Source organism: Panthera pardus, unplaced genomic scaffold (assembly GCF_024362965.1).
Source record: "Panthera pardus isolate Hobbes unplaced genomic scaffold, ASM2436296v1 HiC_scaffold_24, whole genome shotgun sequence".
Taxonomy (NCBI): domain Eukaryota; kingdom Metazoa; phylum Chordata; class Mammalia; order Carnivora; family Felidae; genus Panthera; species Panthera pardus.
Genome location: NW_026526810.1, coordinates 76,912,757 through 76,937,498, shown reverse-complemented (window position 1 = coordinate 76,937,498; position 24,742 = coordinate 76,912,757). Strand labels below are relative to the sequence as shown.

The 24,742-nt window shown below is 37.2% G+C and overlaps 2 protein-coding genes across 3 annotated transcripts in view; one reads left to right on the top strand and one right to left on the bottom strand.

Annotated features, from left to right (window-relative positions):
- Positions 1–24,742, bottom strand: part of PRORP (protein only RNase P catalytic subunit) — a 131,466-nt gene that overhangs the window by 29,977 nt on the left and 76,747 nt on the right. The window lies entirely within an intron of this gene.
- On the top strand, positions 10,218–23,558 carry LOC109253270 (60S ribosomal protein L23a-like). Its single transcript, XM_053888696.1, has 3 exons — positions 10,218–10,256; positions 10,456–10,655; positions 23,043–23,558. The coding sequence occupies exons 1-3, from the start codon at positions 10,218–10,220 to the stop codon at positions 23,494–23,496; spliced, it is 693 nt and encodes a 230-aa protein (XP_053744671.1). The 3' UTR covers positions 23,497–23,558.

The following is a 24,742-nucleotide window of genomic DNA, read 5'->3' as shown; positions in this document are numbered from 1 at the left end:
GGTGAGGAGAGGGCTACATACGCAGGTTTGGAAATTATAACACAGAACAACATACACAACACAGGAAGAGTAGCATAGTGGGAAGACCATGGGCTTTGGAGTCAGATTGGCATTTGAATTCTGAATCTATTACTTGTATTTATTTACTCTAGGAAATGGTTTAATAGCACCTCAGTTTGTAAAATGGAAAGTTAATTGCTTACTTCATAGGGTTATTTAAGCACAGTGTCTAACTTTATTAGTGTGTGTGTTTTAGTTTCTGTCCCTTCATATAAAACAGATAGAAAAATAAGATGTTAATAAAAACAAAATGGTTATGTGCATTGTATATTTAGAGTTTTGTTTGCTCCACTGCATAATCATGTACTATATCTAAAGTGCAAGAAGATAAAAAGGCTACGTTGGAAAAGGGAACAATTTAACAAAATAGTTCACATCTGTTCCCAAAATAAATCTTTTTTTTTTTTTAATGTTTATTTTTGAGAGAGAGAAAGGCAGGGCACAAACAGAGGAGGGGCATAGAAAGAGGGAGACACAGAATCCAAAGTAGGCTTCAGGCTCCGAGCTGTCAGCACAGAGCCTGATGTGGGGCTAGAACCCACGAACTGTTGAGATCATGACCTGAGCCAAAGATGGACACTTAACCGATTGAGCCACCCAGGCGGCCCTCAAAATAAATCTTTTGACATATTCAGATATCTCCTTGGTCAAAACATCAAATGAAAATCTATGGTTACACTGTAAATTAAGTTTGAGATTTACATTTTTGTCTGTAGAATAGGTTGGATTTGAAAGAAACAAAACTGGAGATGAGAATCCAGTTACAAGGATATGGTAGCTATTTAAGCAAATGCTACTAAAGATTTGAAGAGAAGGCTATAGAACAGAGGGAAGGAAGAGAACTGATTTGAGAAATAATTAGAAAGTAAAATTGGCAAGTCTTGGTGAATGACTGGATTTGAGGGCTATGGAGAGGGAGGAGTCACAGACCACGCCCAGGTTTCTACACTGGATGCCTGGAAGGATGGTGGTATCATCTGTAGGAGTAGAGGTTAGGGATGAAGATGCTGACTTCAGTTTTGGACATTCTTAGTTCGAAGTACGTAGTTGTCTAGGGTAGAGATGCAGATTTGGAACCTGACAGCCCAGAAAGTGGATGAGATCCACTAAGGCGGAGCCTGAGACAGAGCTTCAGGGAATATCAACACTTAAGGGGTAAGAGGAGCTCAAGTATAAAAGATGACAAGGAATGGTCAGAGTACAAGAAGAAGGATAAGAGTATGGACTCACAGAATTTACATTTCAAGAAGAAAAAAATAAAGTACTAAATATAAGAGAAAATGTCTGGATGTCTGTATCTCCCCACTGAATTCACATATTGAACGCTAACCCTTAGTGTGATATTAAGTGGGGATGGGAGTCTTTTGGGGGTGGTGATTAGGTTATAAGGACAGACCCCTCCTGAATGGGATTAGTACCCTTAGAAAAAAGGCCAGAGAGATCTCCCTTGCCCTTCTGCCATGTGAGAACACTGTGAAAAGTTGGCTATCTATGAACACAGAATCAGGCCCTCACCAGACACTGAATCTGCAGAGCCATGAACTTGACTTCCCAGCACCCAGAACTGTGAGAAATAAATGTTTGTTGTTTATAAAGTTACCCAGGTTATGGTATTTTTGTTATAGCAATTCAAATGGACTAATACAAGGACTAAAATATGTCCACTGGAACTGGCAATTAGGAAACTACTGATGGCCTCAGTGGGGCTAGTTTCAAAAAAGTGATGGGGCTAAGCCATCCCTTAGGGGTTAGGGAGTAAATGGATAGCAAGAAAGAAATTGTATACTAGTCTTCTGAGAAGTTTAGATGAGGAAGAGAGAAACTAGAGCAAGCTAGCTGTTTATGAGTTAGTGATTAAAGCAATGGAGATCCAAAGAATCAAAAGCATGATACAAAGAGGCCAAAGTAGAATTTCAGGAAAGAGGGACAAATAGATCTGTTACAGAAGAACATGGATTTTGGAAAGAAGTATTTATAATCCTGTAACTTTGCCCCTTACTAGCTATGAGACAAATTACTTAACCCTTTTTGAGTTGTAGTTTCCTTATCTTTAAGAAAGAAATACCACTATCTGTGGATCCGCTGTGAGAATTAAACGAGATGCTACATATAAAAGTGCCTTGCACAGGCACCTTCTGCTTGCTCCACAGAACATATTCAACAAATACTAGCTTCTATCTGCCCACAGAAGTCACTAGTAACATTGAAGACTGTCATTTCAACTAAGCAGTGAAGATGATGTTAAATTGTCCTAGATTAAGGCATTCAGTTATGAAATATTACAAATAGGGAACAAGAATTGAAAGAGAAAAAGGATCTGAGAGAGTTAACCATGTTTGAAGCCTAAAAAGGATGAGGCAAGTAAACTGCCAAGAAAAACTAAGGCCAGAGGAGCCCTCATGTCTTATATATGATTTGTGTACGTCCCAAAATTATTTGAAATAGAGGTCCCCCACTGGTCTATAAAGGGTGCAATTTGCAACAAAGATGGAAGCTGTAGAAAGCTGGACATGGAAAGGATCACAGGTCAAATGAGCCACGTCATGGAGGAAAGTTTTGATGGAGCCTGATGCTGTTGATCATTTCAGCAAAGATCGAGGAAACAAAATATTTAAGAATATTAGCTTCCAAAGCAGACTTGAATTCAAGCATCCCTGGGCCTGTTAACAAATGTGAAGCACACAGCTAGGAAATTTGTGGGTAGAAAACATTCCCTAATTGCACAATCTCTAAACCTTCCCATCTGATTCTAACTATAACAGATGTTCAAACAAATATACGTCTCAAGTTTTCCAACCCAAATGCACAAAGAATTACTCTCTTCAAACATACATTCATTCTAATAATTAGTCTTGACATGACAGCTTTCTTAAATAAATTCAAAGTTATTCCAGATGGGGTGTGTGTGTGTATGTGTGTGAAATTATCAATATTTTCAGCTTCATATGTTGGTTACAGAGAAAACCTAACGTTTAAAGAATTTAGAACTGCACAGACTCAAAAAGCAAGATAATGGTATAATGGAATCCAATGCTATTCTTTTTTCATATCTCTCTTCCTAAATAAATACAAGAAATGCAACTCTCTCTTCAAAATACAGGGCACAGACTTCTTACCAACTGCACATTTACTGACCACAAATCAAGGTGGATGAGCAACCACATAGCTCGGAAGAAAAAAAAAGAGAGATGCTGTGATCATGTGAGGGAAAAGAAAACTAGAAAAAACTTCCCATGTTTCTCTGTACAAGAAAGAAAGAAAGAAAGAAAGAAAGAAAGAAAGAAAGAAAGAAAGCAAGAAAGAGAGAAAGAAAGAAAGAAAGAAAGAAAGAAAGAAAGAAAGAAAAGAAGGGAAGGAAAGAAGGAAGGAAGGAAGAAAGAAAGAAAGAAAAGAAGGGAAGGAAGGAAGGAAGGAAGGAAGGAAGGAAGGAAGGAAGAAAGAAAGAAAGAAAGAAAGAAAGAAAGAAAGAAAGAAAGAAAGAAAAAAGAAAAGAAAAGAAATTAGAGAACTCTTTAAAGGCAAAGAAAAAAATCTTCCAATTACTACTGAAGGTAAAGAAAGAAGTGGTAAGTGAATTTGAGAGCAACTTAACACAGGTAGTCTGAAGAAAGACAAAGGTTGGTTTCTCCACAAAACTTCTTCCACCCCCTGGGAGAGAACTTATGTGCTTTCCTTAAAGAAAAGAGTTGCACTCTGGCAATGCTGGAACGTGGGAAATGACTGACTTTATTATAGGAAATTAATTTTGACAAACATCCAAATTAAGCATAGTAGACAAGGTCACTGTGTGGAGTTGAGCTGGCTGTGCACTGCACAATTCTAGGGCAACGTTCACACAGACTAAGATGTGAGAGCCCCTGTGGGTGATGCGCAGCAGCAGCCCTGATGGCAGGCATGTACTGAAAACAATGTGAGCTCCAAGAGGGCAGGGGATTTTCTCTGTTTCATTCATGGTATCCCTGGCACAAAGAATAGGGCCTGGTACTTAAGATGATCAATTAAAATGTGCTGCATGAATGAATGCATTAATGAATAAAAGAAAAGGGGAAAACTGAAGTTTGAGAGCAGAGGGGAAGTATATGTTAGAGCAGGATTCCTTTCAACTGGAAGACTGAGCAAGTAAAAAAATCCAGAACCTTGGAATGGAATTCCTACCTGTTATGTAGGAGGAGAAAGAAGGGATGACAGAACCAGTTTGAACTGTCTTGCCAAGTTTTATTGTGCTCTGGCATGGACTTATTAAAGTCAAGCTAAAGTTATATTAATAAAGAGGGGTGGAAAGACCATGTTGTCATAGATGGAAACTTTTCTTCTTATTTTTTTCTTCTTAGTTAACAGGCTAAGTATGTCAAGAAAAGTTCACTCAATTGCTTTTTTTCTATCAAAAGTATCTACATGGCCATAACCATACAGGGAGGTGGAAGTCAGAAGAGGATTTTCACTATAATATGACTCCCCCCCCCAACAAATAAATTCTTGAACACATGGTCAAGTAAGATGAACACTGCAAAAGGGATCTCTAAATTGTTATACACTACCATAGTGTTAGCTGTTTTTATTATCCAATTAATAGAAACAGAATTCACAAAGAAAGATTAACCAGTCACGTAATGTCTACTGACCATATTCTGAACTTGAGCATATATGCATGTATATAAAATAGGTAACTTATATTATTCCTTGATTTTCATTCTGTTCTATTTATCAGGTTTCAACTAGACCTATAGTCTGTTTCCTTAAAACCCTCAACATCATCTTTACATGATCCCATTAAATATATATAGAATTTCTAAGGACATGGGCTGTTTCTATGGAATTTCTTTACACATTCACAGTATTTTTTTTTAAGTTTTATTGATTTATTTTGAGAGATAGGGAGAGAGAACACTCGAGCACAAGTGAGGGAGGGGCAGAGAGAGAGAAGGAGAGAGAGGATCTCAAGCAGGCTCTACCCTGTCAGCACAGAGCCCAATGCAGGAACCAAACTCATGAATTGCAAGATCATGACCTGAGCTAAAATCAAGAACTGGACGCTTAACTGACTGAGCCACCCAGGTGCCCCATATTCACGATGTTTCTTAAAATTTCAGCTACAAAAATTTATTTCAGGAGAGCTGATGCCCCTATATGTCCTCTTATGATTCCTCTGATGACATATCACAAACAATTCATCTCACCAAAGAAATTTGCTAAGTTGCTCTAAATTCTGAGCAATACAAAGGTACTTACTGAACCATATTTTTTCTGTTCACAATCTGTTTTCTGCCATGGGTTTTGGGACACACCATCTGTAATTTCCATTAAAACAACAAAAGCAAACAAAAACAAAACACATAGCTCTTCGCTGTATAAAAAACCTGTAGTTGGCTTCTCTGGGAGGAACCACTCCTACTCACAGCCACTTGATGTTTATCAGGATCTATTAGTTGAGAGCTGTGAAAAATAGAGTGGGAAGTTCCCCGTAACCAAAACAAAAATGTTACAAATACTTACGTGATCCTTAGCAATACCTGTCTCCTATCCACCATATGTTTAGGAGTTTAGTAGGTTATAGAACCCACCAAATAAAGGACAACTCTTCATGTGGTAATGTGATGTACCAAGCCATTAAAGCTTTATTTTTCTATGGGTAATAAATCCACATGGTTCAAAAATCCAAAAGAAACCAAATGGTATTCACTGAAAAGTTTCCCTCCCATCCTATCCTCCAGCCACCTAGCTCCTTTCCCCAGAAGCAACCAATATTTTCCACTTGTTGGGTGGCCTTCTCAAGAGACATGAACAAGCAAGTGTGTGTGTGTGTGTGTGTTTTCTTTCCCCTTCTTTGCACAATGGGTGGCACAATGTATACTGCTTAGACTCCTAAGCACTTCTCCCACTGTGCCATGGATAGGGAATAGGCTTCTTATATGGGTTTTTTTGTCGTTGTTAGATAGAACGATAGCAGTTTCCTCAAGTGCTGTGCTGTGGAGGAGCTTGAGGCCAGCAGGCTTGAAGGACAGTATGTTGTGAATGTTCTGTAATATCTGCTACAGCCATCTATTCCCGTTCTGTGCCTTACTTTATCTTCTACATGCCTCTATTATAAGAATTACCACACTTTATTATGCTTGGGAAGGGGTGTCTAAAGGTAGGTACCATGCTCTTTTATGGATATAATGCAAGGTGCCTACCCAGCACAGGAACTAGCATATAATTAGCATTTAATAAATATTTACTCAGTGAATCCCACAGCAAAATTCCCAACGTTTAGGGAGCATGAGAGAGCTTTTCATATTCATGGAAGAGCTACTTCCCTCCATACAAAGATAGATTTGATCAACTCTGGAACTGTAGATATACAATGATGGTGTATTTGAAACACAGGTGACAGTGTTCTCCCTGTCCCAGTCAGAATTTTCAGCAATGCCATGTGGCACTCAACCTCCTTGAGAAAAAATAATTCTACAGAACTTTACACAGGATCCTATGTGTATAATCACCTGGTTTCCAATCACTGCCATGTAAAGGGAAAATGGTTGTATAACATGTGATTTCTGAAACAAAGGTGAGGTGAGAGGGAGGTCAGGTGATGGTGAAATAAAAATGAACGGAAACATCATGAGTGAAAAAGAAAGTTTATGATTATTTTTTAAAAATCCAGCAAATGAGAAAAATTAAGAACATTTCAACTGAACTTTACTCATTTAAGACTCCATCTGCTAATCATTCTCATATAAGTACTGCCATCTACAGTACATCTAGGAATCCTGGTATTTTTTTAGGGAGGAAATAACAGAAATGAAACGTCTGGCACACCACAGGCTAATGTCTTCATGCCCTTTTAAATACATGCATTTATCAAAGTTACATGGTATATTTTCTCTGTCATTTTGAAAGGTAATAATGCTTAATGGGTTGGTTATTATGTTTTAAAAATTTATAGTGTAAAGCTAGAGCTTATGATTTTAAGTCTTTAAATTACATGTTATGTAACTATTAATAGTGAAGAAAAAAGAACTAATTTATAATTTTAACCTAGAATTTTAAGAAATATTTTAATATGCTCAAATTCTCATTCACTTCATTTTGTTGTAAGATACAAATTGGGACTCTCCAAGGAGAAGTAAAGAGAGTCCCTTTTTTGAAGTGAAAAGAATCTCTTATTTTTGGTGGGATTCTCTTTACTGACCTGTGGGTTAGTGTAGGGACAGACAGGATGGAAAAGGAGGAAGGGCCATCAAAAGTGAACAGACTGACTCATATTTATAGGTACAAGCTGGAAAAGCCTAAATGAAGTTATCCCAAACCACAGGTGATCTTCATGTTCCCAAGAAAATATTATGCCAATGTGCTGTGTTGTCACAACACAGCTTTTAAGGTAAATAAGTGGAATCCATTCAAAATACACTTTAGAATCAAAAAGAAGAAATTTGATTTTGGAGATAACATAACCATCAATATTAAGAAGACAGTGAATTTTTCTGGGTTGTTTATCCAACTATTGCCAACTGGGTATAAAATTTCATCTTTTTTCTCAAATCTCATCCTATTATGGGTACGAAGTGTTTGACAATAGGAAAAAAAGGGTGATATTTAGTACTTCCCCCACACACACCCTTTACTCCCTACCTCCCAAGAACTACTTTGCTACATAGTGCTATTTGAACATGTTGTCTACACACAGAATCAGCCCCCCTTCTTTCCCACCTCCTCAGCTCTAGTTATAGAAACCTAACCTAGTCATAAAGAACCAATTAAATGGTGATGTCTGTCCATAAAGTATTCTTTTATTCCTCCTTAGCTAGAAGTAGTTTTCCTTAGCCTATGATTTTTTTTTTTTTTTTTTTTTTTAGTTTTTCTGAAATACTTCTTAGGGCCCTTATAAATAGTCTACATATGAACAACTTGAGTATTTATAAGATTATAAACTCCTTGACAAGGAGAGAACTGCATTTTACTCACCTTTGTATCTGCCACAATACCCAGCACTATGCCTGGCACAGGATAGGAAGTCAGTAAAGATTTAACGAATAATGTGTATTTACATTTCAAAATTTATATTGTCCACAAGTAATTTTTTTTGAGAAATATCATGGCACAAAGATCAACAACAGAAGGGTCTTTGTTAAATATTTCTTGGGCAAGGAAAGCCAGAATCTATGGCAACTACAGTAAAATATACATACTTAAGCTCATGGTTTTTATAAGAGTAATACTTAGTGTCATTAAGTCACTAGCAGTCTAGTGACAACTTAATATTATAACTTGTCAGAGCTGTGGTTAGGCTAGGGGCATTTGATTTACAAGGAGCTAAAACTTCTAAAGTTCTTTTCTAATCATTAATTTATAGATTAGACAGATTGTACTATTGCCAGGGAGATGTCGTAACTACCAGAAAGGAAAGCATAACAAATTCTAAAATATACCAAATGTTGGGAAGAAGGGCAGGTATTAGAATCCTTAGCCTTTTGTTTACTGATTTCATTTCTTGGGTCTCTCTTCACTACAGTAGAAAAATGCCCTACCAAGGTATTCAAGTGTTGAGGCTCTCTTATTCAGAGTTCCTAATAAGTTTATGTATGTGGTATGTTATACTACATAAAATTAACTACAACAGAGTTTCTTTTAAAACAATCAAGAACAATATATTCAGAAAAGAACACAAATATATGCAGAGATATGGAAAAATTAATTTATGATACTAGCAAAACCAATCAATATCAATGATTAGATATGAACATGGACAGGTGGAAATAATTATCAGGAAAAATTATAATTAAGCTAAAAGAGAAATAGATGAAAAGACATCATTAGTGTAACCCTGGAAACAATCAATAAACTTCCCACAATCCCAACCCAAAACATACCACAATCAACCAAAAGGAGTTTGTGGTCAAAGATAAACAAGAGCTAGATACAAACCATGTAATTTCAAAGTTGGGAAATGGGGAGAGAACCAAGGAGACAATAATTACCAGGGAGGGAACACTATTGTAATTAGGTAGCTTTGGGGAAAGTTATAATTATGAAGGTCAAGGTGCTACACATCTGATAAAATCCTTAATTAGTTGTTGTTTCAGTAATGTTTCATGTTCTTTAGGTATTTTCTAGTATAGGCTGTAACATTTTTTTCCATTGGAACTTTAGAAAGAAAATAAATTGGAAAGGCTGCATTATGTAGTGTTTAGAGCATAGGCTCAAGCTAGATTTCTTTAATTCAAATTCTAGCTCTTGCTTAACTAGCTTTGTGACCTCAGGGATGTCACCTAATCTCTCTAAGCTTCAGTTTCCTCATCTACAAAATGGGAGCTAATACTGGTTCTCACCTGATAGGAGGATTTGTTTTTTATGAGGATTAAATGATTTAGTAAATTAATTTATTGTTTATAAGGCACTTTGGAACTGTCTCCCACAGAAGTGCTACATGAATGTTTGGTAAATAATATCAGTCCTCAATATTCCCACTGTTCATCTGACTTAAAAACTTTGAGATTGATCTGATTGCTGTAGATATCTGGCACCCCAGTCCAAGTTAGCATGTTCCAATTTTAAGGTCCCCATAGACCACTCTGATGGCCATGATCGAGAAGATCTCCAGATATACATATTATGATGACACTAGGTATAATTTAAAAAATGGTTTTCTGTTTTTGAAAAAGCCCTGCTTTGACTTTACTGTCTGTCCTTCATTCCCCCTGCTATGATTTCTAACTCTGTTTCTATAATTTTAGTTAAAAGATAGTTATCCAGGAAACAGTATACCTCTTACTCAGGGTGCTTAAGTGTTCACTGCCTCCAAATCTGCCATGACCCTAAAGAAATTAAAGGGCGCACACACACACACACACACACACACACACACACACACACACAGCAGGGGAATACATAGAGAGAGGATACAAGAAGATATGCATCATTTCCACTGTTAGATATATGACAGTACACATTAAAGCTGCAGATAGAGTGGGGTCTGAAGTCTCAATAAGACCATGTAAAATCAAGAAGAGCTCCCACATAGAGGTGCTGGTGTAATACCTAAAGAATACTATAGTAGAGCCTTTCAATAATTTATCAGTGAAAAATCAAGTAGATGGAGAGTAAGATAATGGCCTTATTCCTAATAACAATCTCTAGAACATGGATAACAAGAAAAGGAAAACTTGAAAGGTTAACACATGGAGGCAAGTGTCACTGAGACTCATGACAATGGAAAGGTATGTTCTATTCTAATGATGCTGTTGTGGTTGACGAACTGTGATGCTTTTCTAATACAGATTACAAAACAGATATAGACACGATATACAGTAGTAACGGGAAATGTCACCTCTCCCAGCATGGGTGAGAGGTTTCATTCTGGTAAAAGTAGAGCACCTGATAAGTTGATATCATATTGACAATTTCATTTCTCAGCAGAGGAAACAACAAAGAGAACTGCCATTCAGGAGTATAAAGACTGTCGAGGAGGAAACTATAGATGATGTGACAACGGCTTTAAAAGACATGATGGTCCTCACTAGTCTGGACTTTATAAGAGCAAAGGAAGCAAACATTTCCCATGGGAGGACCCTAGACCCTGAGAGAGAAAATGTCAAAGTGTTCAGACATAGTATGGAGTAATTCCAAGCTAGAAATTCTAACAGGGAGTATAACCTAAGACAAGTGGAAGGTAAGGCTTTAAAAACAAAATTGTAATATTATTGACTCTATTGAGAAAAAAAGGAGAGAAGCAACTAAAGAAAAAAATTAAACACAGGTAGAGATGCATTTATTAAAGGATGAATACAAAAAGTGGTGCAAACTCACTACAATAACATCAAGAAAGTTAATGCCCAGAAGGAGATTATTTTTTTTCCTAAGCACATGACCTTTTTGTTTCCTGCTCTTCCCTGCCTCCCCCCTCCGCCCCACCCTGCTTCTCCTTCAGGTCAGAACTGCTGGTTAAGTTCTACCTAGCAAAGAGACCAGAGAATTAGAATCTCAGCCTGGGAAAAGAACTTGAGAGTACAAAATGGGGCAAAGACAGTATGTGTTAGGGACTTGGCAGTATCCAAAATAAGCTATTTTATGGCCATCAGAGTGGTCTATGGGGACCTTAAAATCGGGACATGCTAACTTGGACTGGGGGTGCCAGATATCTACAGAAATCAGGGAGACAGGGCTAGCCCCATTAGTGGATCTGAGTGGTATGTCCGTATTTCTCATGACTTTTTCTGTAGGTAACTGTTATTTTGAGCTTTTTGTTGCTTTTACTGAATATGCTCTGAAGTTCTTGAACCAAATCTGTAGTACTGTTACACATATGCCAATTTTTGAGGCCATTCTTTCCAAATACTGGACTCTGAGTGTAATAAATACTGAATAATGTCTCCCAGCTGTTTCTTGGTGAGTATCATTTGTTTTCATCCATGGATGCCTCTGGTGCTGGTCTTTGGTGAGATCCACTGAGCCTGGCATCCTTTAATCTCTGCTGTTCATATATTCAGGTCCAATGACTATTACAATTTGTAAGTTATGGACAACAGAAAATAAAAGTTCCAAGTTATATTCAAGTTGGAAATGCTGCACAAAAGACTGAATGAGAAAAGAAGTACAAGAGAAGTGACTGAAAAAAATAATTACTCCAAGAGAGTTCATTTTTCTAGGCCTGGATGAATTTCATCCTAAGATACCAAGAAAACGTATATATATAATTGTGCAGCCATTACTGGTTATCTCTAAAGAAGGAAGAATGGAAGTCTGGAGATAAACAAACATGACTAATTTTCAAAAAGGAAGGAAATATAAATCTCGAATACCACAACACCAGCTCAGAAGAGGAACAAGACCAAAGAAGGTCAGAGTAGTAACACAACCAAGGTCATGCCACAGGAGTGGTTAATTAGACACTGCCTCTGGGGCCCGCCACTGGACCCTCAGGTGGGCATGCTTGTATGTCATGCAGGCACACACACCACAGTCACAGTAGGGCAGGATTCAGACTTCCACTGCCGTTGTGAAATGTCTCTAACCGCATCTGTGTCTTTATATCCTCCAGAGTCAAAGTCCCAGGAGGAAAAGCCCACCTGGCTAAGCATGGATCTTGTATGTCCGTTTTAGTTACAGGGCTGGGACCAGAATGAGGTGACTAAGGCCCTTGCCTTGGGCACAAAATTTAAAGGGGCACCAAAAAATTCACTGAATAAGATGAACAGTACTTTAATGCAGTATTTTGCACGATCAAAACCAATGCACAAAAATCCACGATGAACAAAATATCAAAATTTAAAGAAAGACAGGTTCAATAATAGTGCCATGCCAAGCCATACCGGTGCCTATGACAAAAGGGACAATCAATAACAGTGATTCAGTTTTTCTGTAAAATTTCGATATTTTGTTCATCACGGATTTTTTTTTTTTTAGTTTATTTACTTATTTAAGTAATCTCTACACCCAATGTGGGGATCAAACTCATGGCCCTGAGCTCATGAGTCCCATACTCTTCCAACTGAGTCAGTCAGGCACTCCCATCATGGATTTTTTTACATTAATTGTGATTTTTAAAATATTGCATTAAAACATTTATCCTTATTAATTACTGCATTTTGGGGCATCTCCTTAAATACTACAGCTGAGGTGAGTGCCTCATTCTTACCCCAGCCTCAGGCCTGCCCCTTGGTTCCAAGGAGCAACAAGAAGAACTGTTTGGAGCCATCTTTGATTTCCCCTGTGGGAGGGCATGGCTCCAAAATAGGAAGTGAATGTGGATGCTCCTTCTGCCTGGAACATAAATCTGCCTGCCTCCCTCCTCTCTTCTTGATTGTCAGGTCTCAGTTTAGATCTCACTTCATCACTACTGATTTAGTTATTCCTCTATGCTCTCTCAGTATCCTATACGTAAGCTTACCAAATATTTACCACAGTGTTTTACAATTTATTTGTTTACATCCTCCCCCAAACTACAGTCTTAGATGACACAGATTCTGGGATATTCATCCTTACATCATTCTAATACTTAACATAGTGCCTGACTCATATTAGGCCCTCAATAAATACTTTCTGAATGAAAGGTATGGAAGCCATATCATAGGGGAGTAAATGAAATGAAAAGTATTGATTCCAGAAAACAAGACTCAGGGAAATATAAATAGTTGTCCTCATCTACCTGAATGGCTGTCATGAGGAAGAAGGTTGAGATTGCATTTCTCAATCTTTTGTCCATTCTCCACCCTCCTGGAGGAAGTTCATGACATGTCCATCACAACTGGCTCACAATGATATTAAATATTCATTTAATATATTTTTAATGGGATTTTTTTTTGGAGGGTGATGGTGGTAGTATATATGCTGGAAAGGATCTCATACCCCTAGAAGACTGTGTCAGAATGCTAGAGAAGCAGTACATGTGTTATTCTCCCCGAACATGAGAATCATGGGACAAGTTTTTCTTATCCCATATAGCTTTATAGGAGATCTAGAACCCACTGTCAAATATTATCCCAGAACAGGTTTTGGCTCAACAGAAAGAAGATTTTTTACCCTTTAGAACTGCTCATAAACAAGATAGGTAGAGATGAGAAATGATGAATGTGCCATGACCATGAACATTGCAGCTTCTTATCAGGATGTTACAAAGTGAACCTGGCAGGAAGTGGAGTGAGATTAGGGTGTGGGGTTGAATAGTGAACCTCAAAAAGATATATCCATGTCCTAATGTCTGGAAACTGTGAACTTGTTTGAGAAAAGAGTCTTTCAAGATGTAATCAAGTTAAGGATCTCCAAGGTGAGATCATCCTGGATTACCCAGATGAGTCCTAAATCCAAGGACTACAAGAGACAGAAGGAGAGAGGTCAGGGACACTGAGAAAGAGACATGAATATGGAGACAGGGAGAAATGAGACAAGTAGATTCGTGAGAACTTCTAAATTGAAGAATCTTTGTTTCTAGTCATTTCCTGCTTAGCAAAAAACCAAAACAAAACAAAACCAAAAAAAACCCAGAAAACCAGAAAAACCGAGACCATAAGGAAAGCTACCACTCAGGAAAGCTTTTCTGCGATGTTTCCTGAAACTGACACCTCTACTCTTCATGCAGTAAAGAAAAGGGTAAGTATTTTAATACAATCAAGTAGCATTTCTGTTGGCATACAGAAACTACAAAAAAATTAACTGGTAATGTTGTGAAGTTGATGGTACCAACTTATCTTTAACAAATGCATGAAGCTATGTCTAACACGTAGGATTTAGATGTGGACTACATCCAAATGTCATGTATGGTCACTTAGGAAATGGTAGCTAATCCAAATTATGCAGGTAAGGGACAAAGTATGCTCTTCTGAGGGTCCACCAAACACTTTTCAAATACTCAGTGTCTAAACAACGTCACGTGTAGGCCACTAACTTTCATAAATGCTGTATGTCCCTTTGTAGAAAAAAATGTTTCTGTAGGCCCATCTTACTCTGCCCATAACTTGCTATTAGTTTACAAAATGGGCTTTAAAAAATCTGTGACTATTTCTTAAGCCTTTAAAGAAATTGTAAATACCCAAAAATAATGACATTCCAATTTCACACTTTTTGGATTGTTAATTAAAAAGGGGGATAGCACAACTAAGAAAAAGGAATAAATCTTAACTATATGTCACCAGTGATTTTTACACCTCGAAATTGTTTTCATAAGACCAAATACTTTAAATAAAAAGGAATATTTTTCTCCTTCCAATATAAGTTTTATTTGCTAATCACAAAACCATTTTATCAAACAGCCTAGTGTGTGATGGAGTTGGGTTGCACACAGATAATAAGAAAGACAGATCCAAACCCAGATCTGGGAGATCCAAACCCAGATACCTTTGCTCCTGCGCTCTTAAGCCATCTGTCATGGTGTCTCCGAAGTTATTATTCTATTGGTGTTAACAGGCTACCCTGAGCTGGTCCACCAGTGTCTAAATTTATTTAGTTGTTCAAAATATTTAATGACAGTGTACTATGTGAGAATGTGTTGAGCCACAAAGGTGAAAATACAGAGAACTGCAAGAAATAGAGTGACATATAGGGAAGAAAAAACATGGACTGTAACAAATGTTCATCGATGGGTGAATGGATAAAGAAGATGTGGTATATATACACAATGGAGTATTACTCAACAATCAAAAAGAATGAAATCTTGCCATTTGCAACTACGTGGATGGAACTAGAGGGTATTATGCTAAGCAAAACTGGTCAGTCAGAGAAAGACAAATATCATATGACTTCACTCATATGAGAACTTTAAAACACAGAACAGATGAACACAAGGGAAGAGAAGCAAAAATAATATAAAAAATAGGGAGGGAGGGGTGCCTGGGTAGCTCAGTCAGTTAAGCATCTGACTTCGGCCCAGGTCGTGATCTCACAGTTTGTGAGTTCGAGCCCTGCATCAGGCTCTATGCCGACAGCTTGGAGCCTGGAGCCTGCTTCAGATTCTGTGTCCCCCTCTCTTTTTGCCCCTCCCCTGCTTGCATTCTGTCTCTCTCTCTCTCAAAAATAAATAAACATAAAAAATAAAAAAAAACCAGTAGGGAGACAAAACATAAGAAACTCTTAAATATGGAGAACAAACAGAGGGTTACTGGGGGGGCGGGGGTTGTGGGAGAGGCGATGGGCTAAATGGGTAAGGGGCATTAAGGAATCTACTCCTGAAATCATTATTGCACTATATGCTAACTAACTTGGATGTAAATTAAAAAAACAAACAAATAACAACAACAAAAACAAACTATAACATAACGAGTGGCAAATGCTACAAGACAGAGACAAAATAGGAATTCCAAAGAGAAAGAGATTATTTTTAGCTTGAAATAAGAGTAGAGTGGTAGAATCTGGGAAAATTTTTGAGATGTGCCCATGTGATATCTCAGAGTCAGCTCACTAGAGGAGGTAAGCAATGGAATGGTGATGATGATGATAACATCACCTATTAACTGAGCACTTATCAACATTTAAATTGCATTTTTAAATTTAATTCTCACTAAAATCCAATGGGTAGGTATTTGTCCTCCTTATATAGATGAAGCCATCAGAGAGATGTAAGGTCACTTGATTAACAGATAGTGGCATGGGTAGAGCACACAATGCCGAAATATATGGTATGAATAATATGAGGGCTGCTTCTCCAATGGCATCAAGGTATAGATCTGGTGGGTAGGAAGAAAGAATTTTACTTGGTTTTGGGTTGGGAGTAAAGAAGAAAAAGGTAGTGAAGAAAATATGGTTGGGATAGGAATTTACATCTTAGAAGGAGAACAGTTGGTTCGTCTTTGTCAATTCTAGGATTCTTAATGGTGAGATGATTTTTGCCCCCATGACATCTGGCAATGTCTATAGACATTTTTGTTTTTCACAACTGGGAAAGAGGATAGGGAGTGCTACTGTCATCTAAGTGGGCAGAGGCCTGGGATCCTGCTAAGCGTGAACAACAACAACAATGAACAACATAACCTCAAACAAAGAATTATCTGGCCTAAAATGTCAATAGTGCCAAGTTTAAGAACCCCTGGGCTACGCTATCCGGTCTCAACACTCCTGGTTAAGATAGAACGAGGAATGTTCTACTTTAGAGAGCAAGTTAGAAAGAAGGAGATGAAAGAGGTAGAGAATGAAGAGGACTGAACAGAAAAAAAAATAAGAAGAAACTCTGTAGCTTGAAGCTGGCTAATTAGTATGAGAAACATTAAAAAAGAAAGAAAAGAAAATGAAAAAAGGATAGCCACTCTTACAGTTTCTGACACAGGAAAATAACTAAGAACAGAGAACACAGGCAAGGCAAGGCAAATCAAAGTCTTTCTCAGAATTAAAAGAACACGGGAATCTTGAAGGAGGTTACATGTAAAAATTTGAAGTTACACTGCTCTACTGAAAACCCAGTGATGTGTGCGTGCATAGGAAAGTCTTTTAACACCAAGTAAATCTAGCAAATTATACCAAGGTACTTTGGTGAGGTTTGTTGTGGGGTGTGGGGCAGAGGGGGAATCAAAAACAACCCCAAAATAAAACTAAGGAATTAGGATAGACTGACAACATCTCTGATATAATTATTATAAAGTATTTAAAATTTTTTTGTTTTAGGACTAATAAAACAGTTCTATTTATATATTTTAAAAATAAGTTTAAAAATGTAATCTACCTCTAAATGGCTTTTTGGACCACAGTGGCCAAGATTCGTCTGATTTCCTAACAAGAATGAATTTAGGAAGGGGGAAATTTTCCAAAGAAACAAAGAAAAAATTAGATTAGGCCACTTAAAAACTAAAAGCTTGGGAAAATATTTGCAATAAATATAATAAGGTCCAATATACTTGCTTTATAAAGAATGCATACAAACAAAATAAATTTTAGGCCCAACAGAAAAAAAAGCATAAACATATAAACTTACAGAAATAACATAAATTCACAGAAGAAATCGAAACTGCTAACAAACATGAAAACTGTCAGTCCCATTATTTACTTAAAAAATACAAATGAAAACAAGATACTTTAGATTCAATGTAATCCCTATACCAAAACATCAGCTGGCTTTTATATAGAAATTGACAAGGTGATCCAAAAAATTCCCATGGAAATTTAAGGGACTTAGAATGACCAAAACAATAAAAAAAAGAAGGTGGAGACTCACATTTTTCATTTTCAAAACTTACAACAAAGCTACAGTAATTAACACTATGTGGTACTGACATAAGAACAAACATACAGATCAGTGGAATAGAATTGAGGGTACTGAAATAAATATTCACATTTATGGTCAAGCTAGATCATACCTTATACCATATATAAAAATCAACTGAAATAGATCAAAGATCTAAATATATACATATACACACATTCTACATACATACACATACATATATATATATACATATACATATATATATTTACATACACACACACCCACACACACCCACATATACACACTCACTGGTAAAAAATTGAATGAGACAAAAAAAAAGAATAGAAATACACCAAAATATTAATACTGAGTGTTGAGATTATGTGTACTGAAAATTTTTTCTTTGAAATATTATTTGCCAGATTTTCTAAAGTCAACATTAAGGAAAAGCTTTTAGAAGCATCAATAACATTAAGAATTGGTTTATATTACCTTATCTATATAAATTTAGGGTATGAGATGCTATTTCTCAAAGGTTGGTAGTCTGAAGACATAAAATTAAGCTGAGATTCTACCTCTGTTCAGTTCTTTTCAAGAAAATGCTAAAGCTCTCAGAAATACCACAGCACCCTCTTTTGGAAGAAATGCATTGTTTTTCACAGGGAGTCTGCTGGAATCACTAAGTTTTAGAACTGAGAGTCTCTTAGTATATTAAGCCTGGTCTCCTCATTTTATAAATAGGAATTTATAAAATTCAAAAAGGAAACTACCCAAATCATAAAGGGAGGTAGCAGCAGAGCTGAGAATAGAGCCCCACATTAGATCCTAACCAGAGTATTTTTTTTCTTTTCATTTTTTATTAAGCACATTAGAAAGTTTTTTTATTAAAATTTTTTTTTAAAGTTTACTTATTTATTTTGAGAGAGAGAAAGTGTGTGTGTGTGTGTGTGTGTGTGTGTGTGTGTGTGTGCGCGCGCGCGCACGAGCAGGGAAGGAGCAGAGAGAGAGGGAGAAAATCACAAGTAGCCTCCGCATGCTGTCAGTGCCGTGCCGGATGCAGGGCTCGATCTCACAAATTGTGAGACCATGACCTGAGCTGAAATCGAGTCGGACACTCAACTGACCAAGCCACCCAGGCGCCCCTAAACACATTTTTTAAAGATTAAAAAATAATAATACTCTGCCATTCTTTGGTAAGTATGAGAGCCTAAACTCAAAAAGTACTCTAGGCACCCAGCCACTTAAAAGAATTATTTTAGAAGGGGCGCCTGGGTGGCTCAGTCGGTTAAGTGTCTGACCTTGGCTCTGGTCATGATTTCATGGTTCACGGGTTTGAGCCCAGCGTCAAGCTCTGAGCTGTCAGCACCCGCTTCAGATCCTGTGTCTCCCTCTCTCTCTTCCCCTCCCCCGCTTGCACTCTCTCTTTCTCTCTCAAAAATAAACATAAAGTTTTTAAATAAATAAATAAAAATAAAAGTATTATTTTAGAAGGGCACGTCCATTCTTGCCTGTTGCTTGATACAAATCAGAATAAGAATTTATAGGAGCGCTTGGGTGGCTCAGTTGGTTGAGTGACCAACTATTGATTTTGGGTCAGGTCATGATCCCAGTGTTGTGGGACTGAGGCCCGTGTTGGGCTCTACGCTAAGCATGGAGACTGCTTGGGATTCTCAATCTCTCCCTCTGCCCCTCTCTGCTCTTGCTCCCTATCTCTCTCTCTCTCTAAATTAAAAAAAAAAAAAAAAAGAATTTATAATACCTCACAACCTTTGCATCTGTCTATTAATGATACATCCTTCTTATAAAAAGCAACAGTAGGGGCGCCTGGGTGGCTCAGTCGGTTAAGCGTCCGACTTCAGCTCAGGTCACAATCTCATGGTCTGTGAGTTCGAGCCCCGCGTTGGGCTCTGGGCTGATGGCTCAAAACCTGGAGCCTGCTTCCGATTCTGTGTCTCCCTTTGTCTCTGCCCCTCCCCCGTTCATGCTCTGTCTCTCTCTGTCTCAAAAAGAAATAAACGTTAAAAAAAAATTATAAAAAGCAACAGTAGATAAGAGAGTAAAATCATTCAGTTTAATTCTAAAAAAATTATTCTCTAAATCTATTCTCTAGTGAGAACAGATTCAATATTAGTTTGGGGCTTCTGAAAAAAATCTGCTATCAGATAACTGACCTAATGTACTGGGATATTATTCTGGCGTAAAGTCCTTCAATTTCACTACTTAGGCTGGTTTATGATTATCTATTCATAAAGGGAAAGAAACAGTATATAACTCTTTTCCAAAAATATAAATAATATAGGGACTATTTCAGCCTTTATTTTCCTATTTGTAGATCTCAACAGTATACCTGCTTCCCTGACAGGCAGTATTCTTTGAAAGAACACCCTGTGTTTTCCTCTTATTTGAAGGATGACTGGCAAAAAAAAAAAAAAAAAAAAAAAAATACATGTGACAAGTGTTGAATAAAAGAATAATGTATGGCTTCTATCATCAGCAGCATTTTAACAGCCTTTGAAGTATACTGAATACTGGGGACATGATACTTATTCCTGATTGATAGTTATTTGTCTATTGATGCATCTATAAAAGAATCATTAATTCTTTTGACAAATATTTACTGAGCAGCTATTGTCTGCAAGGCATGGTTTTAGGTACTGGGAATATAGCAGTGAATAAAAGAGGCAAGGTCTCTGCTCTCATGGAAGAGAGAAAGCAAAGTGAGAACCAGTAAACAAAGAAAAACAAACGAACAAGGTGATTGTGAAATGTGAAGACAACAAAATGGGTACCTAAGAAAAACCAGAAAATTAATCTTTACAGTGTTGAACACCCACTAAAAATTGTTCACCAGTTCCACTGTAGCAACTGAGCTAATCCTATATATATGACTGTCCATTATAGTGCAATGTGATGTGGGCATAAAACCTATAGTGGCTTGTTCTACTGAAGAAAACTGGAGGAGGTGAACTGTTGTGCTCTTTTTTTTTTTCTTTCCAGAAGTTTAGTGGGCATATCTAAGTATTCCAGATATTTAAATTAGTTTATTTATCTAGTATCTAAATTAGGCAATGTTTCAGGTATTTCTAGCTAGTCACATGTGTTGATTTTCAAGATAATTAACACTTACCAACATGAGCTTCTTCTTACGAAATTCTGCCACTGTCATTATACTAGCTATTCCTGCCACTTCTGCTGACTTCCCAGTCTAACTCTTCTCCATGGGCTTAGTCAAGACTCCTAACTAAGAGCTAAATGTTAAAAATGAAAACCACCCAGATGTAACTGAAATCAGAAATGTTTTATATAACTTTGACTTTTCCTCATCCATTCTGAAAACAGAGAATGAGATGAAGCATCTTCACTATCCAAAATTAGATTTTTTTTAAGTTTATATATTTATTTTGAGAGAGAGAGCATGGCCAGGAGAGGGGGGCAGGGGGAGGGTGATGGTGAGAGAGAGGGAGGGAGGGAGGGAGGGAGGGAGGGAGAGAGAGAGAGAGAGAGAGAGAGAGGATCCCAAGTAGGGATAACCCTGACACAGGGCTTGAACTCATGAACTGTGAGATCATGACCTGGGCCAAAATCAAAATCAAGAGTTAGACACTCAACCGACTGAGCCACCCAGGTGCCCCTGAAATTAAATATTTTGTTAGTGGAAAAAAAAAGAAAGAAAGAAAGAAAGAATTTAGATGTCTTCCAACAAATAATTAACGATAACTCAATTTATACATAGGAATATTCTTCTAGTTATTCAGCCAAATGTCTTTCTCCTAGTCAAAACTTCGTAACACCTAATCAATTTCTTTTTTTCCATTTGTGAGTTTGAGTGTGTCTGTGCGTGTGTGCACACATGCACACACACATATGCAATTCTATGAGTTTTATCAATACCACGATCAGGATACAGAACAATCTCACCATTAATTAATTTTTAATTTTTATAATTCTATGCTGGTTAATATTTTAACACTAGCATTTGGTTTTTATTTTTACAATTGCAATATAAAGATCTTATCTGTTTTAGAGACTCTGCTCTAGCAAAAATGGAAGAAGGTAAACTGGCACAGCTTGAAACTAGAGGTAGGGGGCAGAAAACTAATAAAAAATACATTAAATATTGCTATAGGGAATGCAATTCAACTCTAAGTATTGATGCCAAGAAATCAAGAGAAATGATTAGAGTGGGGGGGACTAATAAGTTTCTAACAAGGGAACTAAGAATAAAAATGACCTCAACACAAAAGGGTATGGCTTGCTGTGATAAATACCACTACTTCTTTTGCATTCATTAGGAAATTGATTGCTAAGTCATTATATTCAGGCATGGACATTTATCAGAAGAAATATACTCCTGAGGTTTAAAAGTCTAGAACTATCTTGTCCAATATGGTAGCAATTAGCTACGTTACTATTGAGCACTTGAAATATAACTAAGTAGAATTGAGGTGCACTGGATTTCTATGAAAATTACTATTCACATAGAGTATAAAATATTTCATCAGTAATTTAAAAAATATTAATTACATGCTGAAATGATAACATTTTGGACATGCTGGGTTAAATAAGATTTAATGTTATTTCACTTGTTTCTTTTAATTTTTTTATATGGCTATTAGAAGATTTAATCTAACATTATATTTCTATTGAATAGTGCTGATCTACAATGTTACTCTAGAATGTTACTGGTCTGTTCTGTGAAAACCACTCTGTATAAGCTGACAGCACTGTACCAATAAGGCTGGTAATATGCGTTAAGAACTTAAGAGGAGTCAGAAGAAGTGGTCATGTCTGCGCACTTGAATCCAGCCAGTTTGGGCAGGAATATAAACTGATCAAAGAGAATAGGTATAGACAGCTATAATCTACTTTGAAATATATTTTTAAAATCCACACTAATTAATGAATAGATGAAAGAAAGACAAACAGCTAACAAAACAAGTATAGTAAAATGTTAATAGTAGAATCAAGGAGATGGGTGTACAGATGTTCGCTGTAAATTCTTTAAACTTTAATGTATTTTAAAAATGTTTCATAATAAAATGTTGAAAAAAAAAGGGAAACAGGAAGCATTGTCTCAGCATGGAATAGTAGCTGATAAGGATTAAACTAGAGGGTTAGGAGGCCTGTTCCAGATACCATCGCTGTTAAAATGTATACTTTGCAGTTTCTTTGTTGGTGGAGAACAGGACAATGAACTATTAATGTATGCATAGTAATAGTGAAGAAAGTATTTTTTTCTGACAACTACAGTTCTTTATATTTGTTATCTGAATTCTGCCTTCAGGAAGTAAGGCTTTTCAATAAAACTATTTTATTTTACATTCAAAAACTTTCTTTTAAGAGTAGAGAGTTAATCCCTTTCATGAAGATGGCAGTGAAGGCAGAAGGAAGCCCCTGCCCCTCCCAAAGCCAAAGCCAAAGCAAAGGCTTTGAAGGCCAAGAAAGCAGTGCTGAAAGTCGTCCACAGTCATAAAAAAAAGATCCGCAGGTCACCTACATTCCGAGGGCCCAAGACACTGTGTCTCCGAAGGCAGCCCAAATATCCTCTAAAGGGCGCCCCCAGGAGAAACAACCTTGACCACTATGCCATCATCAAGTTCCCCCTGACTACCGAGTCAGCCATGAAGAAAACAGAAGACAACAACACTCTTGTGTTCATTGTGGATGCCAAGGCCAACAAGCACCAGATCAAACAGGCTGTGAAGAAGCTCTATGACACTGACGTGGCCAAGGTCTACACTCTGATCAGGCCTGATGGAGAAAAGAAAGCATATGTTCAACTGGCTCCTGACTATGATGCTTTGGATGTTGCCAACAAAATTGGGATCATCTAAACTGAGTCCAGCTGGCTAAATCTAAATATAAATTTTTTCAACATAAAAAAAAAAAAAAAAAAGAGTAGAGAGTTAAAAGGCCTAGGAAAACACTTCAGCATTTATGTCATGTAGGATATAAATGTAGGCGCATGCCCAAAAGGCTCTGGCGTCCTTAGGTAAATGGCTTGACAGTATTCATTTGTTCAGCATTATTAGGCTGTTAGTCCTGAAGAAAATATAAAAGAAACACAACCACCTTGAGAAAAGAATTCAAAAAGAGATGACTCCACGTGATAATAATCTACTATCAGCAAACTTCAGGGGTTAAAAATCAACATACTGAATGCAATAAAGTTCATGTGTTAGAATTTCAACACTGCTGAATGACAAACAAATGGCAAATGTGTAATCACTACAGAGAAGAAAACTTCTCATCGACTTTCTCAATGAGCAGCACTGGAACACTGCTAAATAATTAATATAAATTATGTGTCCTAAAATAGAAATGGAATGGACCTTGAGAAACAATCCAGGTTAGTTCTATGGTCTCATGAACATAAAAACTCTCACATTAGAAAACAGATGAATGAGGCCCAGAGAAGCTCACTGTCTTACCTAAGGTCACCTGGTCAAAAAACATTGGTGGTGGGAATGGTGTGCAGTTTTTCTGACATCTGATATATGATGATGTTGCTAGTCTACAGACTTGTGATGGAGAAAAAGAGATTGGCTTCAGGTCAGGGGTGAATATTTAGGAATGATCTATCACCTTGACCTACAAGGTTTAAACCTGGTGCTGGTTGGTGGGAATATAAAGTATAAAATAGCTATGGGCCTGCACAGTGTAGACGTAGCCAATATTTAAATCAGAGGTCTTAACCAGTAAACTATAAGCTACCAACAGAGTCTGAGGTTTTACGTGAGTGCCACTATCCTCCCTCTAACTCTACAGCTTGGCCCCCTTCTCACTGCGAAGGGAAGTAGAAGTAACACCAGTGTCCTCTACCCTACTCAGGGAATTCGCTAACAGCATTCCCCCACTCCTCTCCCATCTGATGACCTCAAGCCTTTAGGGATATAAAAAACACTTATTCACCAGAAAGAAATGGAGAACCAAACAAAAGGTACGTTGTCTATCATAAGAACCACTATCATAGCCACCAAACATTCCACAAATCTAAAAATACACTTTGGGTCAAACATTCACTCAACCTTTTGCATATACTTAGCATATGCCAGACACTGTGCTGGATGTCGAAATTTC

Bases quoted from the DNA above. Each gene is read 5' to 3' on its own strand.
- LOC109253270 (XM_053888696.1), top strand. From the start codon at position 10,218: ATGGAGGCAAGTGTCACTGAGACTCATGACAATGGAAAG. The intron at 10,257-10,455 runs GTATGTTCTATT...ATTTCTCAGCAG, and splicing joins AGACTCATGACAATGGAAAG to AGGAAACAACAAAGAGAACT. The intron at 10,656-23,042 runs GTAATTCCAAGC...ATGGCAGTGAAG, and splicing joins GTGTTCAGACATAGTATGGA to GCAGAAGGAAGCCCCTGCCC.